Source organism: Macrobrachium rosenbergii, chromosome 12, assembly GCF_040412425.1.
Source record: "Macrobrachium rosenbergii isolate ZJJX-2024 chromosome 12, ASM4041242v1, whole genome shotgun sequence".
Taxonomy (NCBI): Eukaryota; Metazoa; Arthropoda; class Malacostraca; order Decapoda; family Palaemonidae; genus Macrobrachium; species Macrobrachium rosenbergii.
The window spans coordinates 81445106-81465752 of record NC_089752.1 but is presented as its reverse complement, the minus strand read 5'-3'; the positions used below and the strand labels follow the sequence as shown (position 1 = coordinate 81465752).

The 20647-nt window shown below is 40.5% G+C and overlaps 1 protein-coding gene across 8 annotated transcripts in view; it reads left to right on the top strand.

The window, feature by feature from the left end:
* Window positions 1–20647, top strand: part of LOC136843737 (eukaryotic translation initiation factor 4 gamma 1-like) — a 721796-nt gene that overhangs the window by 215063 nt on the left and 486086 nt on the right. For 2 of the 8 annotated variants that reach the window (XM_067112377.1, XM_067112376.1), the window contains exon 1: window positions 3281–4026. The exons of 5 other annotated variants lie outside the window; for them this stretch is intronic. In XM_067112377.1, coding sequence (XP_066968478.1) covers window positions 3714–4026 — 313 coding nt within the window. In that variant the 5' untranslated portion in view covers window positions 3281–3713. Of the gene's footprint in view, window positions 1–3280; window positions 4027–13793; window positions 13875–20647 lie in introns of those variants that run through there. One more of the 8 variants, XM_067112383.1, reaches the window with a different exon arrangement.

Here is a 20647-nt window from a genome sequence, read left to right as displayed (position 1 = left end):
GAGGCTGGAATTTTATCCAGAAATCTCCAGAGTGTTTTATATGAGGGGAGGGTGGAATTTTATCCAGAAATCTCCAGAATGTTTTATATGAGGGGAGGATAGAATTTATTTTGCAAAAATTTCAGTATTTTATATGAGGGGAGGCTAGAATTTTATGCAGAAATCTCCAGAATTTTTTATATGAGGGGGAGAGTGGAATTTTATCCAGAAATCTCCAAAATGTTTTATATGGAGGGGAGGGTGGAATTTTATGCAGAAATCTCCAGAATTTTTTATATTATTGGGGAGGGTGGAATTTTGTTCAGAAATCTCCAGAATGTTTTATATGAGGGGGAGGGTGGAATTTTACCCAGAAATCTCCAGAATATTTTATAAGAGGGGAGGCTTGTTTTTTTCCAGAAATCTCCAGAATGTTTTTTATGAGGGGGGGTGGATAGAATTTTTTTGCAGAAATCTCTAGAATGTTTTATATGATGGGGAAAGGTGGAATTTTATCCAGAAATCTCTAGAATGATATATATGAGGGGGAGGGTTGTATTTTATGCAGATATCTCCCAAATGTTTTATATAAGGGGTCGGGTGGAATTTATCGAGAAGTCTCCAGAATGGTTTATATGATGGGGAAGGATGGAATTTTGTGCAGAAATCTCCAGAATGTTTTATATGAGGGGGGAAAGTGGAATTTTATGCAGAAATCTCCAGAATGTTTTATATTAGGGGAGGGTGGAATTTTATCTAGTGTCTCCAGAATGTTTTATATGATGGGGAAGGGTGGGATTTTTTGCGCATATTTCCCTAATGTTTTATGTGTTGGGGAGTGTGGCATTTTATGCGGAAACCTCCCGAATGTTGTATATGAGGTGAGGGGGGAGGGTGGAATTGTAAGAACTCTCGACATTCTTTCCAGAGGGGAGGTGGAGTGAATCGGTAGAAAAGTGGCAAATCTTATTTTCCTATATGTTGTATAATAATAAAAGGCAGAGGGAATTTTATTGAGCATTTTTGAAAAAGCTTTTCTTTTTGCTACATCGCTGGGTAATTCGTTTGCTTCTTAACTAACGACAGAATTCTTTGTCCATGATAATGCGTTCGTCGTTGTTTCTTTGATTTTTTATTATGTTCAGTGTTTAAAGGTAACTTAGATCATTTAATGGCCGACGACAATACATTTTTTTGTTTTCTATGGAAGAAAACTATTTTTACGGCTTTGTCTGTCCATCCAGATTTTTCTGTCCGCCCTCACATCTTAAAAACTACTGAGGCTAGAGGGCCGCAAATTGGTATGTTGATCATCCATCTTCCAATCATCAAAGATACCAAATTGCAGCCTTCAAGCCTCAGTAGTTTTTATTTCATTTAAGGTTAAATTTTGCCATAATCTTACTTCTGTCACCGATATAGGTACCAGCAATGCAGGCCACCACCGGACCGTGGCTGAGTTTCATTGGCTGTGGCTAAGAATTTCATGGGCCGTGGCTGAGGCCACCACCAGACTGTGGCTGAGTTTCATGGGCCGTGGCTGAAAGTTTCATATAGCTTTGTACACTGTACAGAAGCGCGTGTTTTTACTTAGTTTGTATTGATATCATCAGCTGCTGCCTTTAACCTAAACCTTTGAACCTCCTCATCTCATCTCTTGTTGACTTTTTACCAGAAGTTAAATTTTCATTGGCTGCTTAGTGATGTGAGTTGTGTTTAGGGTCCCGCTTCAAAGCACACCATCATCTTAATTGAGCTTATCACTAAACACTGGTCTACGCTTAGCTGAATAGTAGATGAGTTCAGCACAATTCTGACCGCCTTGACGGGTCTACGGACCATTATTAGATGAATTGATTGTTAAATTTGTCGTGTTCTGTTTGAATTGCTCCCACTGCCGGAGAAGCACTATCAGTACAAATGGAGACTGGTTTGGTCATCAGATGAGCAGATCAGGATGTCTTTCCTTAACGTTAACATTCGATTTCTCTCCTTGAAGAATCGCCACTGGAACTGAACACAATGGACACATTTTGCGTCCTTCGTCAGAAGCTCTACTGTACTGTACAGTACGTTTTGGGGATGACTGGTTCCTGCACGCATTCTTCTTTTCCAAATAGAACTCTTGATTTGTGACAAGGTGAAGTTAGCTCACTTACCTTTCCAGCTTGATGGAAACTGCTTCTCTTTGGATCCCGGGAGAGAGAGAGAGAGAGAGAGAGAGAGAGAGAGAGAGAGAGAGAGAGAGAGAGAGAGAGAGAGGAGGTCCACCATGTCAACCGGGTGGCAGCTACCGCATGGTGTGATATTCAGATACGAAATCTTATTATTTCTTATGATATGCGCATGATGTTATTCACTTGATGGATGTCCACTTCTTGCGTAGGTCACGCTTGAACGCAACACGGATGAGGTGGTTTGTAACACCTAGCAAGCCGTGTGGCTTCCGTGCGTACGTGCGTGTTGCTGAGCCTCATGACTGTGGGTGGGTGGGTGGGTCTGCAGCAGCTGCTGGCTGCACTTCCTTCAGCCGACTGTCAATGCCGCCAGTGTTGGCGGCACTGCTGGCTGGCTCGGTCAGGCAGCCAATCGCTGACACCACGTGTGCTGCTGCTCCTCTGCTGCTGCTGCTGCTGCTGCTGCTCCATTGCTTATATCGTTGCCGCTTCCGCTGTGTGTAACGAAGGACATTGCTGCTGCCTCCGCCTCCACCATCGTTCTCTCTCTCTCTCTCTCTCTCTCTCTCTCTCTCTCTCTCTCTCTCTCTCTCTCGCTCACAAAACGTTGCTCTTACATCTATTTCAATTCCACATTCATTACTGAAGTCAGATCGGTCAGTGATGTCGATGAAGGTGTGCGGCAGAGATCGTGAGGAAATTGGATTGGCGCGTTCCCGCAGTCTTCTAAGGGCAGCTCCTTAGTCGAAACTGACACCCCTTCTGGCAGGGTGGTGGTGTTCCTTTGGCGGACTTGTTTCAGATTGACTGAAAGTAGTGGGAGAGACTTCAGCCTGACTGCCTACACACGAATCTCACTTTCCGTCCAACTGACTGGCGGTTTTTTCTTGTCAATATTTTATAAATGTCACTGTTGGATAGCATAATCCAGGGAGACCACATTTCGGCCGGCAATATTGATTAGAACGTGTCTACTGAGGACGACGACTAGTTGAATTGTGTTGGGAGAGAGAGAGAGAGAGAGAGAGAGAGAGAGAGAGGGGCCGCCAGCTGGTTGATGCAGATAGCAGCCAGCTCTCCTCTCCTCCCCGTTGAGCCGTCCCGATGCCACCATCTGTTCGTTCAGTGAGCACTTGGGTACCTGGAGTATGCACATCATAAAGTAGTGGTGTTTTGTTGGTGTCGATGGTGATTGTGGCAGTAGAAGTGAATGGATGCATTCAGTGCATCCGGAGGTGCTGCAGCCACCTGTGTTTCCTGTAGTGGTTGAAGGCAGTGCTCAGCCGACATGAAGCAATCGTGTTTTTAGAAAGGATTCATTCTTGTGAATGTGCTTGCGCTGTTTAGTTTCTTGCCTGCAGGAAGAAAGTCGAGTGAAGGAGGAGGAGGAGGAGGAGGGGCACGCCTCGCCTCGCCTCGCCTCGCCTCTCATGCAGAAGTCTTCTTCTCTTCTTCTTCTTCTTCTTCTTCTTCTTCTCGATGGCAGTGAGGATGTGGAAGAGGTGGGTGAGGGGTGGTGGTGGTGGTTTCGCTTTTGGAATGGCGTGAGGCGGCGTGATGCAGCAGCATCCACCTTCTCTAGGGCCTGCCACAGCGCCTTGTCCGCCTCCGCCTCCGCCTCCTCCAGCTGCGGGATACGGCTACGTGTGGCCACCACCGCCCCCGTCAGCACCAGGCGCCCCTCTCCTACGGGTGTACGATCGCCTCGCCACGCACTTCCTTCGACATCAGACGTTCACTCCGGTGGATGTCATCAGAGCTCCTCTTTCCGTCATAGCCAGCAAATTACCGCAGGTTCATCATCAACAGCATCAGCAGGTCCACTTCTACTGGCATTCCCATAAACACAGGACTCCTTCCACTGCCGCAGGTCAGTTTTGGCCTCTGCCCTGAGTGTGTGTGTGTGTGTGTGTGTGTGTCGCCTGCTTTGCTTCAATCAGATCATTAAGGAAAGTGCATTTCCAGTCGACTTGTGTGGTGAAGGGGAATCCTTTCGTATGTTATTGATCCTGTGTTGACGCTAGTCACCAGGACGGTATACATACAGTATATGATGGAGGCCGGCCTGGTGAAAATGAATCCAAAAAGAAGTTGACTTGACAGGAAATGAGTCACACAACAGACAGTGTGCTTCGAGTTGTAACTATGTAGCCTTGCATAATGCAGGTATATATGCCATGTGTTTCGGGACTGGAAGGACCACCTGACAGGGGGCGGCGGCGGCGGGGTTTTGTCGGGCAGCGTCCTTGAGGGGAGGTGGCGCTTGCAATTATTCAGGCTCTCATTAATTCTTTGCATTTTGCTTCAATAACCTGAGTTATTCCTCCTCCATTTTGGACGTAAATTTCAGTACATTTAGCGTTAACCTCCCCCCTCCCTCCCCCCACGTGCATACCATTGCAGGCAATTTTTACGTGATAATTTTTGGTAAAGACTGGTATATAGCGTGCATGGAATGACCGTGAACATATCCGAAGACATTTCGAGCGAAACTGCAGTTGTATTCATCCTGTTCGAAGGACCGCGTTACATCACTCTGCCACCGTTTTTTTTTTCTTCTCTTCTTTATTCTGTACCTCATTTAGGCTAGCTGCCTTTTGAAGTGTTTGAAAGTGATTCGTGTATAAAGTGTCCGGTCAATAGGAAAATCATAGAAATCCTCGCCGATGAACCGTCTGGCTGTAACACTAGAAGAATGATTAAATCAATCATTTTCTTTGGATGACATTCTGAATGAAATACTAGAGCGACATTCTGCGCTGGCATTTCCATCAAGTTGTTCCTTATGATGCCAACAAGTGCGCCACTTTTTGTACCAAACATTATCATTGCACTTTATCAGAATACTTGCAGTTTTGTCTTGACTTGTATTCTTAGTTATGTTTCTCGAAATCATACCACCAACTGTGATTCCAGAGATTTGCAGGGAATATCTTGAACGAAACCACACTTCTGAATCCAAACTCGTCTTGCTACTGTGCATGCAGACAGACATGAGTGGTTGTTGGTCACTGGCCCGACACCAAACATTGATCACGCCGGGAGAAGGTTCCCATCTCGACTTAGCTACTAAATTAGGTACCCAGATAGTTAACTGGACCGAGCCGCAAACAGGATAGAAAAATAATGCTTATATATATACACACACATACATAACTTACATACATACATTAGGTGAAATGTACATTGATTGTATCCTAGTCTAGGTAGGTAAATGCTCTTATTTTACATTTACATCTAAGTTATTTTCCAGTAAATATTTTTTGACTTATGCATATGTATATATACATATACTGTGTGTGTGTATATATATATATATATATATATATATATATATATATATATATATATATATATATATATATATATATATATATGTATGTATGTATGTATGCAGTTAAAAATGCTCGTAAATATCAGATTCACTTTACGTTGTGAAAATTGACTCCCAAAGAGAATTACAGTATAGGTTATAAGTGCAGCTGGCATGGCCAGGAACCAAATGTCGAATTTAGTTTATTCTCAAACTATGAAGCCCTTAGTAAGTAAAGAATTCACTTTAACTCAGGAGCAACTAGCACACAAAAGGATCTGTCTACTGTTCTTCTGTCGCCACGTATGCCTTTAGCGCTTGATACTGAGATGACAGGGACCTATCCACTATTCCGTCAATAGCAGTCGAGCTGATGTCGACTCCACTGTATATTCGTGCGTAATTCAGGTTCTGTGCGTGAAATCGAATTCAACCCATCTTCACCAAGAGGGCTAATTAACATCTCTCCGTCATGATAACTAAATGGCAATTTTGTAACGTAGGTATTTATAGTAGTCACGTTACTAATTCACATTGAATATTTTGAACTCTAATATGACGACACAAATACCCTTCATTGCGCGCGCTCTGGAAATTATTTGAAACTATGGCTTTTGGGCAGATGTGCTTCTCTTAGTTTTAGTTGTAGGATACTCGGATGGTCAAGTGACCTCCTCGATGTTGAGGGGTTTACGTTGCCTAACAAGAGAAAAAGTCACATATGAATAAGAGGCAAAGCACCCTAAATAACCACGTTACAAAATGATCACTTAGCTATCTGGGTGAAGATTGGTTCAATTTGAGTTTGTTTACAGAAACCTGAATTATACAGAATATATATATATATATATATATATATATATATATATATATATATATATATATATATATATATATATATATGCAGTGAGTCAACGAAATCAGCTTGATGCTCTTGATGGCGGCATGGTGGATAAGTCCCTGACATCGCTATCAAGCCCTGAAGGCAAAGGTGGAGACACCAGCGCAGTGCAGTGCAGTGCACTTACTGCTCTAGCCTAGCCTATATGTATAAGTTGTGCTGAAGGTAAAGTGAAATCGTTATTAAGGACTCTATAGTTGATGAGAATTAAAGAGACTCGACAGTTCGTGACAAAACTGTCACAAATGGCCACACTTCGACAGCAAAAGTGTGATGAAATCAACTTCAGTGTCTTGTGTTGGCTGAATGTCTGCATCTTTGTATCTAACTCAAAAGGCACAGGTTCGAATCCTTACTTAGGCAGATTCACAAACCATATTTCAGTCCATTTTGGTTGAAAATTACTCCCCAAGGAAAACTTATTAAAAAATAAAGGGTATTTATGGGTTGATATTTGTAATTATTGAATCAGTGGCTGAAACCCACGAAAAAACTTAACATAGTAGGTTTGGTACAGTAAAGCCTCTTGAAAACGAACACCAAGAGGCTTTTGAAGTTGAATGTTGAAACAAGTCTCCAGTTTCAGAAACCATATTGGAGGAGAGCAGACAATGAATGAAGACTGTTTGGTATGATAGTGTTCATCTGTCTACTGCAGAGAAGGCTCTGGGATGTGGAGTAATGCTACGAAAACCTTGACTATCGGGTGATGCCTGGGATACAAGAAGAAAAGATGAATGCAAAAGGTATACACGTAGACAAGTTGTGAGGTGGAGATGAAGAACGCACAGTAGAAAGTGCTTAGTCCTCGAGCCTTGATAGTGAAGTTGAACGAAAATCAAAAAGAGAAAAGAGAGAATATTTCGACTTACAGACTGATTGATATTGACAGAGCCACATATTCAGAGAGGGCTATTGGTGTTAGGGTAGCCAACAAACTAGACTGAGTGAGAGGAAAAAGAGGAGAATACCTGGCAAAAGTGAAAGGGGGATGGGTAAACTACAAACTAGACTGAGTGAGAAGAAAAAGAGGAGAATACCTGGCAAAAGTGAAAGGGGGATGGGTGATCTACAAAGTAGACTGAGTGAGAAGAAAAAGAGGAGAACACCTGGCAAAAGTGAAAGGGGATGGGTGAACTACAAACTAGACTGAGTGAGAAGAAAAAGAGGAGAATACCTGGCAAAAGTGAAAGGGGGATGGTAGAACTACAAACTAGACTGAGTGAGAGGAAAAAGAGGAGAATACCTGGCAAAAGTGAAAGGGGGATGGGTGAACTACAAACTAGACTGAGTGAGGGGAGAAAATGAGAATACCTGGCAAAAGTGAAAAGGGGATGGGTGAACTACAAACTAGACTGAGTGAGAAGAAAAAGAGGAGAATACCTGGCAAAAGTGAAAGGGGGATGGGTGAACTACAAACTAGACTGAGTGAGAAGAAAAAGAGGAGAATACCTGGCAAAATTGAAAGGGGGATGGGTGAACCACAAACTAAACTGGAGAAGAAAAAGAGGAGAATACCTGGCAAAAGTGAAAGGGGGATGGGTGAACTACAAACTAGACTGAGTGAGAAGAAAAAGAGGAGAATACTGGCAATTGAAAGGGGATGGGTGAACCACAAACTAAACTGAGTGAGAAGAAAAGAGGAGAATACCTGGCAAAAGTGAAAGGGGGATGGGTGAACCACAAACTAGACTGAGTGAAAAGAAAAATAGAAGAATACCTGGCAAAAGTGAAAGGGGGATGGGTGAACTACACACTAGACTGAGTGAGAAGAATACCTGGCAAAAGTGAAAGGGGGATGGGTGAACTACAAACTAGACTGAGTGAGAAGAAAAAGAGGAGAATACCTGGCAAAAGTGAAAGGGGGATGGGTGAACCACAAACTAGACTGAGTGAAAAGAAAAAGAGGAGAATACCTGGCAAAAGTGAAAGGGGGATGGGTGAACTACAAACTAGACTGAGTGAGAAGAAAAAGAGAAGAATACCTGGCAAAAGTGAAAGGTGGATGGGTGAACTACAAACTAGACTGAGTGAGAAGAAAAAGAGAATACCTGGCAAAAGTAAAAGGGGGATGGGTGAACTACAAACTAGACTGAGTGAGAAGAAAAAGAGGAGAATACCTAGCAAAAGTGAAAGGGGATGGGTGAACCACAAACTAGACTGAGTGAGAGGAAAAAGAGGAGAATACCTGGCAAAAGTGAAAGGGGGGATGGGTGAACTACAAACTAGACTTAGTGAGAAGAAAAAGAGGAGAATACCTGGCAAAAGTGAAAGGTGGATGGGTGAACCACAAACTAGACTGAGTGAGAGGAAAAAGAGGAGAATACCTGGCAAAGTGAAGGGGATGGGTGAACTACAAGCTAGACTGAGTGAGAGGAAAAGAGGAGAAAACCTGGTGAAAGGGGGATGGGTGAACCACAAACTAGACTGAGTGAGAAGAAAAAGAGGAATACCTGGCAAAAGTGAAAGGTGGATGGGTGAACTACAAACTAGACTGAGTGAGAAGAAAAAAAGGAGAATACCTGGCAAAAGTGAAAGGGGATGGGTGAACTACAAACTAGACTGAGTGAGAAGAAAAAGAGGAGAATACCTGGCAAAAGTGAAAGGGGGATGGGTGAACCACAAACTAGACTGAGTGAGAAGAAAAAGAGGAGAATACCTGGCAGAAGTGAAAGGGGATGGGTGAACCACAAACTAGACTGAGTGAGAAGAAAAAGAGGAGAATACCTGGCAAAAGTGAAAGGGGATGGGTGAACCACAAACTAGACTGAGTGAGAAGAAAAAGAGGAGAATACCTGGCAAAAGTGAAAGGGGGATGGGTGAACCACAAACTAGACTGAGTGAGAAGAAAAAGAGGAGAATACCTGGCAAAAGTGAAAGGTGGATGGGTGAACCACAAACTAGACTTGAGAAGAAAAAGAGGAGAATACCTGGCAAAAGTGAAAGGGGATGGGTGAACCAAAACTAGACTGAGTGAGAAGAAAAAGAGGAGAATACCTGGCAAAAGTGAAAGGGGGATGGGTGAACCACAAACTAAACTGAGTGAGAAGAAAAGAGGAGAATACCTGGCAAAAGTGAAAGGGGGACTGAACTACAAACTAGACTGAGTGAGAAGAAAAAGAGGAGAATACCTGGCAAAAGTGAAAGGGGGATGGGTGAACTACAAACTAGTCTGAGTGAGGAAAAAGAGGAGAATACCTGGCAAAAGTGAAAGGGGACGCATGAACTACAAATTAGACTGAGTGAGAAGAAAAAGAGGAGAATACCTGGCAAAAGTGAAAGGGGGATGGGTGAACTACAAACTAGTCTGAGTGAGGAAAAAGAGGAGAATACCTGGCAAAAGTGAAAGGGGACGCATGAACTACAAACTAGACTGAGTGAGAAGAAAAAGAGGAGAATACCTGGCAAAAGTGAAAGGGGGATGGGTGAACTACAAAGTAGAATGGGAAAAAGAGGAGAATACCTGGCAAAAGTGAAAGGGGGATGGGTGAACTACAAACTAGACTGAGTGAGAGGAAAAAGAGGAGAATACCTGGCAAAAGTGAAGGGTGAACTACAAACTAGACTGAGTGAGAGGAAAAAGAGGAGAATACCTGGCAAAAGTGAAAGGGGGATGGGTGAACTACAAACTAGACTGAGTGAGAAGAAAAAGAGGAGAATACCTGGCAAAAGTGAAAGGGGGATGGGTGAACTACAAACTAGACTGAGTGAGAGGAAAAAGAGGAGAATACCTGGCAAAAGTGAAAGGGGGATGGGTGAACTACAAAGTAGACTGAGTGAGAAGAAAAAGAGGAGAATACCTGGCAAAATTGAAAGGGGGATGGGTGAACCACAAACTAGACTGAGTGAGAAGAAAAAGAGGAGAATACCTGGCAAAAGTGAAAGGGGGATGGGTGAACCACAAACTAGACTGAAAGAAAAAGAGGAGAATACCTGGCAAAAGTGAAAGGGGGATGGGTGAACTACAAACTAGACTGGCAGTGAGAAGAAAAAGAGGAGAATACCTGGCAAAAGTGAAAGGGGGATGGGTGAACCACAAACTAGACTGAGTGAGAAGAAAAAGAGGAGAATAGCTGGCAAAAGTGAAAGGGGGATGGGTGAACTACAAACTAGACTGAGTGAGAAGAAAAAGAGGAGAATACCTGGCAAAAGTGAAAGGGGGATGGGTGAACCACAAAGTAGACTGAGTGAGAAGAAAAAGAGGAGAATACCTGGCAAAAGTGAAAGGGGGATGGGTGAACTACAAACTAGTCTGAGTGAGGAAAAAGAGGAGAATACCTGGCAAAAGTGAAAGGGGGGTGCATGAACTACAAACTAGACTGAGTGAGAAGAAAAAGAGGAGAATACCTGGCAAAAGTGAAAGGGGGATGGGTGAACTACAAAGTAGAATGAGTGAGAAGAAAAAGAGGAGAATACCTGGCAAAAGTGAAAGGGGGATGGGTGAACCACAAACTAGACTGAATGAGAGGAAAAAGAGAAGAATACCTGGCAAAAGTGAAAGGGGGATGGGTGAACTACAAAGTAGAATGAGTGAGAAGAAAAAGAGGAGAATACCTGGCAAAAGCGAAAGGAGAATGGGTGAACTGTAACATCAGAAAAAGGATATTGACAACACTAGGCAGAATATTTTTGGGTTCTTGAATAATAGATTTGAGGTGAGATAATGTAATTGAGACACCAGAAGGCGATGAAGACACAACTGTGCTCGTGAATGAATTCACATTTTTGAAGTGGAATCAGTAACGGAACTAGAATGACACCGTGTACTAACTAGACTGTTCTGCAGAATGTGGGGTGAGAAGACAATGCCTAACGATTGGCAATTGCAAGTCACAGCCGAAGTACCAAGAAAGGTGGCCTGGCTGATGCCGTAGCAACAAGGCATGGCACTGTTCACTGCTGTCGTGAAATATGCATTGTGTTCATTTTTACATTGTGGAGGAAAACTGAGAAAAAGTGTAAAGATGATCAAACGTGTGAATTGCTGCAGTGCAGGCAATTTAACAGTACCTTTTTGGTACCTTGCGTTCATTACGAGAGGACATTTCACAACGTTCGCCGACCATAGTTGTACAGATTTTTTATTCTATGAATTACTATGAATTATAGCTAATTGAAGTCACCCATGAACGAAGTAGATGCAACGTTAATGTTGATTGGGTCTTTAGATTTGGAAGTGAAGTTGTTAAAAAGTGGGTTCTATGAAGTTCTCTTATTTCACCGCAATTGTTTACTCTTATAGATTTGATAATAGAAAAAAAAGATGGTTGGAGATGGAAGAGAGTTTAGATTGGAGGAATGATAGAAACTTGAAAGACTTCGAATATGCAAAACACCACAAGCTTCACAAAGCTTGCTTGAAATGAGGATAGAGCATGCATAACGGGAATGTGAAGAAAAGGTGATATAAGTTGATTCTCTCAAATATTTAGACAAAAATTATATCCAGCAACGTGTTTCTTGGTTAAGAATTGAGTGACAGACTAAATAAGTAATTGGCAGGCTAAGATTTCAAAACCAGGTGACTGAAATTTCATATGAAGGTGAGATTCTACAATAGTTTAGTGTAGTATGTATTGCTATATGGACACGGACCATGTTATATATGTGAACCTCCATCTAGAAGATTTGGTCTGTTTGAGAATAAAGCTTTACGAGGAATATTAGAAATGAGATGGCAGGAGGAGGTAGACATTCTACCCAAAGGAAGTTGTTGGAGGTCCGTCTGTAGATAAGATCATTTCGCACAACCCCTTAGGGAATATAGGTACAGTAAGTGATAATGCCATAGTAAGCCTTCCTCCTCCTCCTCCTATCGTAGCGCTCATCCATGTACTGTGCGTCTGGTAACCACAAGGGTCAACTGACACCATAGATGTACAGTACAAATTATCCATGGGGTAGTGAGAAGGAAATAGCGCAGCTATATCCATCCTACTGTCATCATTATCATATTATGTATATTTAAAGCTACCTTATTTCCAGTTTGGTCATCATTGCTGACTGTCCGGTCGTCTTACTTCTAAAAGCATATTCTCAAATTGGCAAAATCTTCATTGTCATACCAAGATTAATTTAGTATAGCAGAACAGATCATACTAGACTTTTTTATAATCTTTCTTTAAAATGCAAGTTCGCTTTATTTGAGTTTCTAGTCTTAGTCTTTCACTGAATTCCAACTCAAAGAACCTGTACTGGCTACCCGAGTTACTGAATATTGGAAAGTTTCAACCTCATTAACGCTTTCTTCATTTAATGTTATATCGTCCCTTTGTGCATACTCTGTCCTCATTACTGTTTCTGTTTTTTCGTAGATTTATTTGGAGTCCCGTCACTAGTTAGCCTATATGATGAGTTTGATTAAGCACTCTGCAAATCTGGTGGTGCTCGGTTGATTCAAACGGCATCATATGCATACTCTAAGTCTGCTCATTTATATTGGTCATCTAATGCAAACCATCTCTTCCTACTCCAACCAGTTTTTATTGCAAAGATATTGATCAAATAGCAAAAATAACATAACACTCAAATTAGTGTTCAGTGTTTACTGTAGATTCGTGTGACAAGGCCCCTTAACGGTAACTTTGCATCTACTTCGTTCATGCATGATTTCAGATAGTTTGACAGACTTAACGGAAATGGCATAGTGTTCACTGGGATCTGTGAAATGCCTTCTAGAAGTCATGAAGGAAAAGCCGTCAGAAGGGCGTGTTTAAAATCTACACACTGCTGCAAAGTATGCCTGACAGAAACATTTGATGTGGGCAGTCCTGCCTCCTGTCATAAAACCAGCTTTTCTTCATCCCTAGTCTTGGTTATTGGTGCCTGTTGTCGAAATTTCTTCAGTCTGAATGATTTCATTACAAGCGGCAAAGTTCCATGTCCCTACAGCCACAATGTTCGCCTTTCTTGGGTATTGAGTTGTGACTTCCAGTCCTCGGTCATCAGGCTTCCTTCCCCCATTCCATGTTCTGCTAAATAGTCTATGCTCCACCTTTCTTTTTCTTTAATCTGGCGAAATTGCACTTGAAAGTGAGCAGTAGCTTAACGATAATGATAGAATGTAACATGTCCGAATGACGCCGGTATATCTGCTGTAAGTGCTGTGATCCAGATGAAAACTTCCGTATAGCCTCCTCGCACTAACCTGGCGGAGAAGCCCCGCTCACCACTGTAACTGCATGGATTGCAGGGTTCGTCAGTATTGTATCTATTTCGAATTTAATCAATAACAAGCATACAAAATATAGCATGACATTACAAAATCTTGATGTAATATATAAATTTCTATTCTTTCTGCATACTTGCTGTCACTGAAACACTTGTCATTGTATAAAAAAAAGAAGAAAAAAAAACGAGTGCAATTGCATGCAAAGAAAGGGGAGGCGTGCTGGTTAATGGAACAGCCATTGTTTTGGCGGGATATGGAATCTTACACTTGTCACCTCATCAGCTGATTTCATTGACGTCAACAAAGTTCTGATATTTATCATCCCATTTGAAGGTAAATACTTACATAGCTTCATATATTTACCTATTTAATTTCCTGCATAATCTAACACAAAGTAAAGGTGTCTTTTTATATTTATATTCGTAATGAGCGATCGGAGGAGGAAGATCAGGTAAGCACTACCCATATATAGGTCTATTAATAATTTTCCCCAGCTCTCCAGTTCCAATCCAGTTGTTAAGGGCCAGTGTCCGTAGATGGTTGGTTAGGAATGGAAGGTTTGATCCAGTTCAACAAAGTGGGGTGAACTTTCAGAAAAGTGTTAGATATCCCCTAACAAATAAAGTAAAAAAAAAAAAATTAAAAACTGGTCTACAACGAGGCATTTTCTTCCATCCGTTTTGTTTTATTTATTTTTTGTATTTTATTTTTATCTTTTTTTTTATTCAATGGCAACATTGAGTACCAGTATAGAATTTTATCACAGAGCTGAACTAGAGTGCTTATTCCATATGTAGTCAAACTCAGAAATCATCGCTAGAATTTAGAATACTTGGAGATAGTTGCGGTTCACAGATCGGGTAGGCTGTTTATTAAAATTCCTTGGTTAAATGGTTGAATCTGGCGGAGCCGATTGGTAGCCTCGTATGGGTCTAATTCCAATAATTGTATAAACCACAAAATTATATCTCTTCTCTATTTACCCTTTGTTTTATGCGACTATACATGTAAGCAATTATATTATGAGGTTTGTTTATGAATTTATGCAGTCGTATTGTAAATGAAGCTGTAGGCTATAGGCCTATATGTGGTTAATTGCCTTCGTTTGCTAATATTCACTTTTAAATTATAACTTTAACGTTATGTCATTTTAATACATGTTTCTTGGCATATAGGAAAGATACATACATATAATTTTTCGACATACAGTATATTTCCCGATTCAGTATTATTATTACTCAATAAATACATTAAAAACCATATACAGTATAGCTTTTATATTTCCCCTTCAGTTATCTCGAAAATAGCATAAAATTTACGTAGTCCTATAGGAAATTAATTTTAGATCACCTTAAACCCAATAGTATTGCTCTTACGATTAAACCTAAACATAAATTCAAATACAAATTAAAGATTAGTTAATCAGTAAAAATGATTATTTGTGTTGTCGCCAAAACCATGGCTATTCCATTAACCAGCACGCCTCCCCTTTCTTGGCATACAGTTGCACTCGTTTTTTTTTCTTCGTTTGTTTTTATGCAATGACAAGTATTTCACTGACAGCAATTATGCAGAAAGAATAGAAATTTATATATTACATCCAGATTTTGTAATGATATGCTGTATTTTGTATGCTTGTTAATGATTAAATTCGAAATAGATACAATACTGACGAATCCTGCAATCTGTGAGGTTACAATGGTGGGCGGGTCTTCTCCGCCAGGTTAGTGCGAGGAGGTTATACTAATCTCAACTTTTCTCCGAGAGATGTTAAGTCTGTAAATAAGGCCATAGTCAGGTTGGGCGCCTGTCAAAAGAACTATGTTCTCAAGTCCAGAATTACAGAGCACAGTTGCCGAAGTCAGCATCTTGGAATGTGTTTCTGATGCAGTGTTTAGTGCAGAACTTTTTGTTTTCTATACATTTTAACGCAGATTAGAATAAATCACACAATATTAAGAGAACAACGTAATTATCAACATTTTATAAAGACTGGATCCTACTTTTGATGCGGAATCGATAAAAATTATGTGAAATTTTATGGGGAGGTAAGACAAATGCCACCTATATCCATTGGCGGGAGAAAAGTTAGTTTCCTTGGTTTGGGGCCTTTTCAAAACGCAGTAAGCACTCGATAGCAGTGCTGCATTAATTTGCTTGGCTTTTTGAGATTTTATCTGCGATTCAGTAGTTCTGTGGCCCATTTTGTAAGTGCGCAAACTAAATGCCCATGTATTTCAAAACGATTCTTCTTTATATTTATAGCTAGATGAAGTAAGCAAATATAGCGCAAAAGTCTAAAACAGTGGTTTTCAACTTTTTTCATACTGCGACCCCTTATGAGCAACTCAGTATGACGGATGACCCCTTGAAAAATTTTGCTTCAATAACGTCAGTAGGGTTACCTTATTTTCATCAACCTAAGACAGACAGTACAAAAGGAGTCTAAATTTATATTCACTATGAGGGGTCCCAAACCTACCTGCACGTTTCTATTTATTCATCCTTCCAAATCTGTTTGACATTTTTTCCTCTGACGGGTCACAAGTTTATCTGAAAGCACGATTTCTTTGCTATTCGTTTCTGCTGCCAAATGTGTTAGGCCCTTTTGCTCTGACGGGTCCAAAGTCTGTCTGCAAACTCGATTTTTCGCTGTTCATTTGCCGTATACACACGTTCCCACTGAACATTGGAACATTGTTGGGTGACTGACTGCTTGTCCTCAACATTCCGGGACATTTTTCTGACTGATCGGGACGCCCAGGACAAGGCCTCAAATCTGGGACGAGTCCCAGCCAAACCGGGACATATGGTAACCCGCGCTCAAGAACCATCACGCGAAACCCTAGAAAAAAAGCTGGCAAAGGGGTCGCTGCCCCCATGTTGAAGGCCTCTGTCTAAAATGTAGGCCTATGCTGCAGCATAAATACAAATTAGATTTTTAAAAAGGCTTAGTATTATATAAAACAGAATTATATAAAATACACTACTATGAGAGTCAGGGCCTCTGTAACACGGTTTTTTCGCAATAACTTTTTATCTGCATTTCATAAATATAACGCTTATTCAGAATACACATATCTACACATAAATTTTTACTATTCTGCATTACGTAGGTTGAATAAATTTGGTACTTATAATGTAAAAGTGACTTTTTTTTGAAGACGGGCCAACTTACTCAGAGAAAAGGTTTCGAACGCACTCGTTACGTAACTTATGACAGCATTTCTTCCCTCTTTCTCTGGCTATACGTAACGAAGGCTAGACCTCTGGCAACAATGACAAAAATTTAAATACAAGCAAAGCAGTACACCTTTATGAACTCTGAAACCTCTCCACTGATAATTGTCATAATGAACAAACCAACACAATATGTTAATAAATACAAAAACGCTTCGATTATTAGTCTAACTCCCAAAATAAGTTTCCTAAGAAATTACAGTCTACTTTATAGGTCACAATCAGATTGACAAGATGTAGGGAATAGTTGGTAATTTTCAAAACCATAGTAGACAAGCTTGATTTGATAACTGCTATATCCAGTGTCAAGCAATTTTTATTTGTTGGCTATCTACCTATTTACTAAAAAAAAAAATAGCCGGTACCGTATTTTGGCTTTAAACCTTCACCAATAATTATCGTCAGAATGATGACTTCATGAGGCTCCACCCACTTTGGCCTCGTTATAATTCAGGATAACACTGAAGACTATCATGGGCATTGTTGGATTAGAAAATTTAACTTCTGGCTATAAAAACTCATTTCTCGAGTAGTTGTAAGCAGTGCTAAATGATCCTCAAGGATCCCAGCAGTTGGCCTAAACGTTTAATTCATGTATATTACTGCTGTTACTACTGTTGCGGCACTACTGCTACAGTAGTATTACTACGCTAGCACAGACGCCCCACCCACATCTATGTATCGTTCCGCCATTCATAAAGTCTTTGTCATGTTTTTCCACTGTGCAATAAGCCATGGCCTCCTCAGAATTTAAGTTTAACATTAGATGATAGGTTATTTCATTAAGCTAACAAATTATGGCAACTGGGTATGTTATTGCCGATGTTGAAGCTAAAGATAAAGAAAAAAATTATATCGGGTGATCCGTTGGTCTGCTGGAGATTTTAGCACATAGGCCTACAAGCTTGTATTTACTTTGGATAAAAATCTTATTTTAAAAAAATAGTTATATAAAGACTGTTTACATACAATCTCTCTCTTTCTGTCTCTCTTGGTGGCATAGTGAATAGTTAATGGAAATGTTCAAAATCCTGAATGACATTACAATTATTATAATCACGTTACGCTAAATACAAATCAGACCATAAACATTGGATTTAAACTAGACACTGAATAATTACCTGTTCAGGCTATAGTAAGTATGGCCACGGGCTTTCTCTTGACTGTATAAAGTTGCAAGTCGTAAGACAAATGCAGTTTTGCAACCACTGGGACAATTCCAAATCCTGTTAGCCATTCTTGTCTGCTATGGGTTTCAGAGCCGATGGAACAAGGTGAATGAGTTTCTGTCTGGTGGATGGGCGGGGCAACATTTCGTCAAACGGTGTTTACCTTGCTTACGTAATGAATGTTTTTCGACTCTTGGCTCGTAATCATTGGCCGTGGCGTCGTCTAGATAATTTTTACTCTATAAAAATTAAAACTATCGGGTTTAGGTTATTGATAATGCTGACAAAATTTGTGTGGTTGTAAAATATACATATGTCAACTTTCAGCTACATCCGATGCTTTGATAAGGAGCAAAGTCCATAAAACCGTGTTACAGAGGCCCTGAATCTCATAGTAGTAAAGAAATAAAGAAATTTTTAGTTAAATAACGTGGATGGGACAAGACAGTTTTCAGTTTGGGAAACATGCTAGGCCTAGCTTACCATGCTCTTGCCATAACTACAGGAAAGCGCACACACACACACACACACACACACACACACATATATATATATATATATATATATATATATATATATATATATATATATATATATATATATATATATATACTCTTTGCAATGTCTATTGAAGTCAGCGGCATTATTTGTAGAAGCTATCTTTTTATTTATACTTGGAATCAGTCTATACTTCCTTCTCTTCAGGTGAGCTTCTAAGGAATAAAAAGAAAAAGATTAGCCTGCTATTCGTGTTTGGTTCCATTTACTTATCATAGTGGACGAAGCGTTTCCTGGCTTACCGGGCGTCTTCGGGACTGGGACTGGATGACAAATGCACATAACCAGCTTTTATTACAATATGCAGACTTAAGAGCTAATCCTGAAATGTAAAATATGATGTCACAGGAGTGATGAATAACTACTGGTCGACGGGTCTCATTCTTTTGCTGGTAGTCAGTGCAGTAGCAAGGGTATCCTGGTGCTCCGAAAGGCACGCCTGTGTTGCGGCCTGCAACAAGGGCGAGGGCGTGATTTCCGTCTCTGGCCGATATATAATCTTCATCTGTTCCATGGGTAGTGTGTGTCTTATTCGAAGGTGTTCTGTCGCTCGTTCTCCCGCCGGATTCTCACAGATGTTTTGTGGTTTACTTAAGGAGGGCAGGATGAAGTCCGGTTCCTTTGTATCTACCATCTAACTCTATACACTTTTCAAGGCTCTGATGCAGGCTGTTTATGCTTAAGGCTTTCCTATTTGCAGTCTCTGGAACCTGCCTTCTCCTTTCGCCACCTCTGTGCCTTCTAATAATTCTTTCGGTGCTGGTTTACGGTCATGGGCGTCTACATACTGTTGGAATGTTGCCCTTGGTCTGAACTTCACTGGTTTGGTAACCATTGCTTTGATTGTGGGATGGATCCAAGCCATCCAATCGCAATCTTCGTTAAAACTCCATAGAGCTTCATTTTAACGCTTTTGGACCCAACGTGCTGAGTGGAAAATGCGACCTGTGCAGCAGCAAGTGCTGTGGCCTCAACATGTCCCTTTGTGTATCAAGTGCGCTAAGTATGTCTACCAAAATTTTTATTTCGGGTTCAAGAAGTAACTCTGCAAGTAAAGCCTTGACTTGTGTTTAAATATACTTATATATATATATATATATATATATATATATATATATATATATATATATATATATATATATATATATATATATATATGTGTGTGTGTGTGTGTGTGTGTGTGTGTGTGTGTGTGTTTGTTTTCCGTAGATATATAATGTAATGTGATATGAAATTTAGGCCAAGTCCTGGGGGGACCTATGAGGTCATTCAGCGTAGAAAGGGAAATTGAGAGCAAGTATGCTTTAAAGGTGTAACAGGAGAAAGGCCTCACAGTTGCACAATGAAACAATACTGTTAGGAGAGGGTGGAAACAAAAGACGAAATATGAGATGAGGTAGAGAAATATATGGAAAAACAAAGTGCAAGCTGTCACAGTGACCAGAAAAGCTAGGAAATCGCAATAACTGACACATTATATACCATCAGAGAAAATCCACCTCTGTAATAATGAACGGCCAGTCGAGTTGCTTTGTTTTTAAACCTGTGTCTGTCTTGACTTTTGTGACTCTTTTGTTGCCCTTTAACTAATCCTCTCTTGGCTGTTGCTCCTATAAATTAAACAGCATCGTTCAATTTTCATTCTAGTATTGAATTCTAATGCATTGCATTCTGTTCGATTTGATTTGTTTTTGGTGCGCCTTTTTCAAGAATTATGCTCACTTGTTTCAGATAGCCTCGAAACTAGCCGCAATATAAAAAGTTGACTCGCGTGCTCCTCTTCCTAGTTCTTTTATGTTTCAGGGAATGTGTGGAATTAGGGATTTCACAAAATCCCTCGGGAATTTGTGAAATGAGCAACTCGCTTAGGAACTTTTGATCCCCGAGAGCTAGTACTAAACATGGCGAAACACATTTGACCCCTCAGGAGCTAGTACTAAACATGTCGAAACAGTGTAGATAAATCAATTTTCCGTCGTGTTTAGAGCTAGCTCTCGGGGATCAAATGTTCCTGAGCGAATTGGTGATTTCACAAATTCCCAAGGGATTTCGTGAAAACCTTGATTACACATATTCCCTGTTACACACACACACACACACACACATATATATATATATATATATATATATATATATATA